Source organism: Clupea harengus, chromosome 3 (assembly GCF_900700415.2).
Source record: "Clupea harengus chromosome 3, Ch_v2.0.2, whole genome shotgun sequence".
NCBI classification, from domain to species: Eukaryota; Metazoa; Chordata; class Actinopteri; order Clupeiformes; family Clupeidae; genus Clupea; species Clupea harengus.
In genome coordinates, this window is record NC_045154.1 from 18,922,118 (window position 1) to 18,929,617 (window position 7,500).

General features: G+C 48.6%; 1 protein-coding gene across 1 annotated transcript in view; it reads right to left on the reverse strand.

Annotated features, from left to right (window-relative positions):
- Positions 1-1,109: 1,109 nt before the first annotated feature.
- The window catches only part of LOC105892405 (GDNF family receptor alpha-4-like), a 32,723-nt gene continuing 26,332 nt past the window's right edge, over positions 1,110-7,500 (reverse strand). The window contains exons 7-8 of the mRNA XM_031564847.2: positions 7,078-7,298; positions 1,110-1,403 (exon numbers count right to left, since the gene is read on the reverse strand). Coding sequence (XP_031420707.1) covers positions 1,191-1,403; positions 7,078-7,298 — 434 coding nt within the window. The 3' untranslated portion in view covers positions 1,110-1,190. The remainder of the gene's footprint in view (positions 1,404-7,077; positions 7,299-7,500) is intronic.

A 7,500-nucleotide genomic window follows, 5' to 3' on the forward strand; every position in this document is an offset into this window, starting at 1 on the left:
ATGGCTCGGTTCGAGGTTCGAGGTTTGTTTCCTGTTTACAGAGCCAGGACTGTGCATGAACAGTCAGCTAGAGGACCTAGTCATTTGCAAAGTTTGACAAAAATTGCATGGGATTAGAATGGCAAACTGCACCTTTAAGCATATGACGGACACAATACCCACTCTGACATCCAGATTGTGAATGACAGGTCTGGACAAGACGTGTGTGTGAATGAAATGGGCAGGTGTGTGTGTGTGTGTGGGGGTGGGGGGGGTGCGACCATGATATAAACGTAACCCCTGACTCAGAGCTTTTAACAAACAGGAACAGGAACAGCTGACCCAGCAAAGTCAAAGCACAATGGATCAGGATTAGGAGAGTCGTGGAGTGGAGTGGAGGATGCTGCCTGATAGCATCTCTGTCTGTCAGGCCGACGCCAGCGGTAACAGCGGCATCGATCAGGAGCAGTAACCAAAGGTGGGACTAATCTGTGCTGGATTATAATCTGTGCTGGATTAGTCATGTTGCATGTCAGAGCAGTGGGGGGGGGGGGGGGGGGGGAATGAGAAGAGTTAGTGTTAGTGAGTTCCTTTAATCATGAGGCGCCCCGTCTCTAATAGACTGAGAAATAAACAAAACAAAAAAAACTGAAATAAACATAAAAAAAAACTAAGTAATGGCAATCCTCAGGAACAGAATGGATACGTGAGATCAGTGAGAAAGGCACTGCCATGGTGAGGGCGATGACTGAGAGGATCCCTCTCTTTCCGTTCCTCTTCCTCTTCCTCTCCCTCTTCCTCTCCCCTTCCTTACTTTAATCCTCCCGTCCTCCCGTTCGTCCTCTATCCTTCTGTGTTTTATTCGTGCGTTCTCTTTCTCCGTGACCCACTTTCATCTGAGACCGACGGCAGAGTGAGGAGGTGGTGACTTCAGTGTTAAGGAGAAGAGAAAGTTTTGAGTGTGTGTGTGTGTATGTGTATGTATGCTTGCGTGTGTGTGTGTATGCGTGTGTGTGTGTATATATGTGTATGCGTGTGTAAGTGTGCATGTGTGTGTGTGCATGTGTGTGGTCGTGTGTGTGTGTGTGTGTGTGTGTGTGTGTGATAGAAAGAGACAGAGAGTGAACAAGTGTATGTATGCGTGTGTGTGTGTGTGTATGTGTGTATGTGCATGTGTGTGTGTGTGTGTGTGTGTCTAGAGGGTCCTCTATCTAACCCAGGTACCCCAGCCCCAGGGCACCGCTGGCCAGCAGCAGTAGCAGCGTTGTGGGACGGAGGGGTAAGGAAGAGGAAGGGCTGCCCCGGTGGACCCCCCAGGCCTCCGCCCCTGTGCTGGACTCCTTCTTCTTAGCGAAGGGAGGGATCACGTTAAACTCCTCACTGTCCTCATCCTCTTCCTCCTCCTCATCTGCCTCCTCCTCCTCCTGAGAAGACAAGAAAGAGATGGAGAGAGAGAGGGGGGGAGAGAGAGAAGGAGGGAGGGAAAGAGCATGGAAGGGAGAGAGAGAGAGAAGGATAGAGAGAGAAAGTGACAGAGAGAGGAAGAGAATCTTGAGTCATAATCAGGAGCCCCTGTCTGTGGATGTGCTGTACAGGTGGCCTCACATGATGGACAGACACACGACAGCAGTGCCTCTGGGTGTGTATGTGTGTGTGTGTGTGTGTGTGTGTGTGTGTGTGTGTGTGTGTGTGTGTGTGTGTGTGTGTGTGTGTGTGTGTGTGTGTGTGTGTCTGTCTGTCTGTGGATGTGCTGTACAGGTGGCCTCACATGATGGACAGACACACGACAGCAGTGCCTCTGCTCTGGGTGTGTGTGTGTGTGTGTGAGTGTGTGTGTGTGTGTGTGTGTGTGTGTGTGTGTGTGTGTGTGTGTGTGTGTGTGTGTGTGTGTGTCTGTCTGTCTGTGGATGTGCTGTACAGCTGGCCTCACATGATGGACAGACACACGACAGCAGTGCCTCTGGGTGGGTGTGGGTGTGTGTGTGTGTGTGTGTGTGTGTGTGTGTGTGTGTGTGTGTGTGTGTGTGTGTGTGTGTGTGTGTGTGTGTGTGTGTGTGTGTGTGTGTGTGTGTGTGTGTGTGTGTGTGTGTCTGTCTGTCTGTCTGTGGATGTGCTGTACAGGTGGTCTCATATGATGGACAGACACACGACAGCAGTGCCTCTGGGTGTGTCAGAACAGGTCAGGCCTCACGCCTCAGTGCTCTACTGCCTGCCCCTCCAGACCGCATCCTGTGTGTGTGTGTGTGTGTGTGTGTGTGTGTGTATGTGTGTGTGTGTGTGTGTGTGTGTGTGTGTGTGTGAGAGAGAGAGAGACATCCTGTGTGTGTGTGTGTGTGTGTGTGTGTGTGTGTGTGTGTGTGTGTGTGTGTGTGTGTGTGTGTGTGTGTGTGTGTGTGTGTGTGTGTGTGTGTGTGTGTGCTTGTCTGTGGGTGTGTGTGTGTGTGTGTCACACTCCTGGGACATTGCTCTAACATGGGAATTACATTTGTGTGGGGCTCTGCATATTCAGCTGCATATGGAGGACCCTGCTTGATTTCAGAGCAATCATAGGTGCATCCAGGAGTGCACAAAGACAGACATCAAAGATGATGATCACTGACATAAGGGGTGATGAGTGTGTGTGTGTGTGTGGTGTGTGTGTGTGTGTGTGTGTGTGTGTGTGTGTGTGTGTGTGTGTGTGTGTGTGTGTGTGTGTGTGTGTGTGTGTGGGGGGGGTGTATGTATGTGTGTGTGTGTCTCAGAGAGTGAATGAGTGAGTGTGTGTGTGTGAGTGTGTGTGTGTGTGTGTGTGTGTGTGTGTGTGTGTGTGTGTGTGTGTCTCAGAGAGTGAATAAGTGTGTATGTGTGTGTGTGTGTGTGTGTGTATGTGTGTGTGTGTGTGCGTGTGTGTGTGTGTCTCAGAGAGTGAATGAGTGTGTATGTGTGTGTATGTGTGTGTATGTGTGTGTGCATATGTGAATGCATCTGAAAGTGGACGTGTGAGTGAAGGAGACAGAAAAAGAGAGAGAGGTTTAACACTCCTTCATTAATTCATTGCCTCACTTTCTTACACCAATAAAACATATACAACATCAGCTGACCCCATTAAGAAATTTAACAGACAAACCTCACACTTCTCTTCAACCTTGCATCTCGGACCACTGATGAAAAAATCATGAGAGAATCATGAGAGAAAAAACCTATCCCAACCTTCCACACCATTCCCTCAGGCAGTCCAAAAGCCCCCTACCGTCTCGCAATACACAAACAAATGACCTCATGTCTGTAGCTACAGCCCCGTGAACGAGCCTCCGCTGTAAATTGGCCGTATGCTTCTCCATTGGAGGGTTACAAAATAACCTCCAACAACCTCAGCGAGAATTCTGGCCCAAACACTGATCACCTTCATGCTTTCATCCTCCTCAGCACAGCCTGGTGTTCGACCTTCATGCACACCATGCAGAGAGACTTCTTATTAAAGTCTGCAAAAAGCCTCCATTCTGGTGAGTCGAAGAAAACAATAGCAGAAACAAAGGCAGCAGAAACCACCAATGAAGAGAAACCATAGTCCATCCTCTAACCCTGTGCTGACTGGGCCTCCAGAGCCTCCCTGCAGCCACCAGGCAGAGCCAACTGCACCTCCTCCAGCACCATCTCAACGAGTCTCAGGGACTGAATGTCTGTCTTTGAAGAGACGCTGATGTTCTCCACCCGTGCCCATCTCTCCACCATCTCTCCACCCGTGCCCATCTCTCCACCCGTGCCCATCTCTCAGGTGTCCCAGAACAATGACCCAGCCCTTGTCAAGCAGCTCCAAACACTGATGGCGAGACTCATTTTCAGCGGAGGGGTAAAAAAAAATTGCTCCCCCAAAATCCATTCCTCTGGTTGTGAGATGGTCCTCTGCATCTTAAACACCATTCCCCAAGCTCCTGTACAGTGAGCCTATGCCAAATCATCTGGTGGCTCCTGTACATTGAGTCTATGCCAAATCATCTGGTGGCTCCTGTACATTGAGTCTATGCCAAATCATCTGGTGGCTCCTGTACAGTGAGCCTATGCCAAATCATCTGGTAGCTCCTGTACAGTGAGCCTATGCCAAATCATCTGGTGGCTCCTGTACGGTGATCCTATGCAAAATCATCTGGTGGCTCCTGTACAGTGAGCCTATGCCAAAGCATGGATGCAGCCGGGGTATTTAGAACCAGAACCCCACACCTGTCTGTAGCCCTCAGTGTCCAGATACACACTTTAAACCCCATTCTTTAAAACCTTCTCTACCCTCCCAGTTCCTATGTTTGTAGCCCTCAGTGTCCAGATGCACACTTTAAACCCTATTCTTTAAAACCCTCTCTACCCCACAGTAACCCCCTGGAAGCAAAGGCATCCCTACTTCCTCTCACTGCCCAGTATTGAAACCCTCACTCTTTGCCCAGTTTACCTGAGCTGATGATGCTCCTTCATACACCTTCATACACCTTGCAGGTAAAATCCTGCAAAGCATTGAAACCTAAAGTTTCCCTGGGAAACCTTTTAACCTTTTTTCCGTAACATACACAATAGCTGCTCAATTGCAAGAATTGTAGAACTGTAGAATTGTCCAGAAAGAGGACACCTTGAATTCCTTATCTGACCGGAACACAACAGGGTTGTCCTGTCCAGAGGACCATAGCACAGTCCCTCTGTTGCCCGTGTCCAGTCTAGGAAGACCCTCTCACAGCTGGGAAGCTTATGCAGGGTCACAGTCAGGAGTCTGATCAAAACCTGCATTAAATAACATTCTACTGATTTCTGCCTGATCAGAAGTCAAAGTCCGGTTCTCTCACCGCAGGTAGACCATATGCTTCTGCTGTGCTTCTGCTTTTTTCTGATTTATTCTTCTCAAGATTGTAGAAGTACCCAGTAGGTGCGTCCATATCCTTAATTGAGGAGATTCTTGCCCCTAATTAAGGCACCCTTTACCCACACACACTCCTCAAAAGAGAGAGAGAGAGAGAAGCATAGTTGGGGATGGAGTGAGTGAGTGAGGGAGAGAGAGAAAGAGAGAGAGAGCGATGGGGTGAAGGGGAAGATGGGGATTTGAGAGGATTGTGAAGAAAGGGGAAGTGAGGAAGGTTGGGATAAGAATGGTAGGCGATGGGCTGCAGAGAGACAGACGGACACGAATACATGAATACTAATGTGGGTGAAGGGATGCATGCCTCACAACACCTATGGCTTAATCCCAACTCACGGAGAGATACACAAGTCATGCAGAGAGGGGGGGGGGTGAGGAAGATAGAGAGAGAAAGGGGCAGAGAGAGAGAGGGAGAGGAGGAGAGAAAGAAAGAGGGAGGGACAGAAGTAGAGAATATGTTAAAGAGAAAGCCAGAGAGAAAAAGGAAGAGAAAGATCGAGGGAGTGAAGCAGAGATGGAAAGAGGATAACAGAGAATGAGAGAAGGAGGCAGAGAGAGAGTGAGAGAGAAAGAATGTCGTAGAAAAAGATGGGAAAACGTGACATGGCGTAAATTGTCAGAGGTGAGGGATGATCAAGGAGAGCAAAGGAAAGAAACAGAGAGACAGAGTGAGAGAGAGAGAGACAGAAGGAGAGAGAGAGAGACAGAGAGAGAAAGAAAGTGAGAAAGAGAGAGACAGAGAGAGAAAGAGAGAGAGAGAGAGAGCGAGAGAGAGAGAGAGAGAGAGAGAGAGAGAGAGAGAGAAAGAGAGAGACGATGAAAAGGAAATGCTGGTATACTGTGGCTTTCCTCTGATCCATTTGTACCAAAGTCTTTGTTTGATCAGATTAGTGTTTAGTAGTAGTTGATTTTATTTTATCATTCCTATTCCAATGGGAACACCGACAACCTCAGAAGCCCATAGGCACTAAGCCATAAGCCCTGAGGTCTTTATCATTCAGAATCACAATCATCGTCACCACCAGAAATTATCATTCAGCGTCGCAATCATCCCTTTAGGCCCACATTATCATTCAGTACACTCGCACTATTCTGCGCTTACCTATGAGTGCTTCAACAGATCAAAGATCACTCACTCAATCTCACACCAGTTACACTTGATCAGTCTGAGGAGAGCTGGACTGAGAGCTCACTTTCAAAATCATTAAAAAACTCTGCTTAATTAAGATGACAAGTGAACAAGTCTATGGGGATAGTTTCAGAAACATTTCTGAGAACAGACGAGGTATCTCACGGTGCTTATAAATGGACCAGCCTTTCCTCCAATTCATTAGGCTGATTAAAAAACGAGCAAGTCAGTGATATAACGAGAAGCATTAATTGTTCAGGGATTAAATGTGTCGGGGGATTCCTTTATGTAAGGGACAGCAGATATGTGGGCAAGGCAGCACACTCAAACGTCAAACTGGCCGGTTATTGTGCAGACATCTTTAGCCGTCACCGTGGAGGAAACTGGAGCCATTGTCAGTGATCTGCTCCAAAACCTCCTGGCAGATTCGCCTCAGACTGCTCTACTCTGCTCTGCTCTGCTCTGTACTGTAAAAATGCCTTTCCAAGGCGTCTAAATCCCGAATCTGCGTGAGGGGGCACGAGCAGGAAGCTGCGAATAAAATGAATGACGTGTCTGAATCCTCAGTCTAATTTTATTCACAGGAAAAGAACAACCCCGACCGAAATCAATCATTATTTGCTGCTCTTTTGTCTTATTCTATTTGGCCATGCTTGAAGAGCCGCTCCCGAGCGGCGGCCAGAAATGGCTCATTGATTAACCCGTCAGAGGAGGGGATGAGTGTTGTCTGCGGGCGCCATTCAACTCCAAGGGCCGAAGCCATCGTGTTCTAAAGCGAGCTTAATGGGGTGCATCTGTAGCCTCTAATGGCTGTGTCAGCGCACACAATGACAACATCACCCCCACTCTTATCATTCTTCACATTTAACACACACATGCACACACACACACACACACACACACACACACACACACACACACACACACACACACACACACACCCGCACGCAGGCAGGCAGGCAGGCAGGCACACACACACACACAGACACACAAACACTTGCACGCAGGCAGGCACGCACACACACACACACACACACACACACACACACACACACACACACACGTCTCTCCCTTCACATGTCTGGATACTCACTCTTTTCAAGCTTGGCAGACTGTTGGCACTGTGGTTCAGGAGGCCGTTTCCATGGGCGACGACCTTGGTGTTGGTGAGGCCATTGCTAGTGGTGAGGCCATTGCTAGTGGTGACGCCGTTGCCATGGTCCTGTTGCATGTGTGGATAAGTGAGGAAGGTGGGAGCGGGCGTGGTCTTCGGCGTGGGGGCTGGGATGCTGCCCAATGAGTTGATTGCATTCTCTGAGAGAGGAAATTACATCGTCAGGGCTCTCTTCATTATGACTGCACTTGGCAGCCTTGATGAAACACCTACAGCTGATGCTTCATCATACTACTCACATGTCTTTATGATGTGTGTGTGTGTGTGTGTGTGTGTGTGTGTGTGTGTGTGTGTGTGTGTGTGTGTGTGTGTGTATGCACTAATGTGTGTATATCAGAAAAA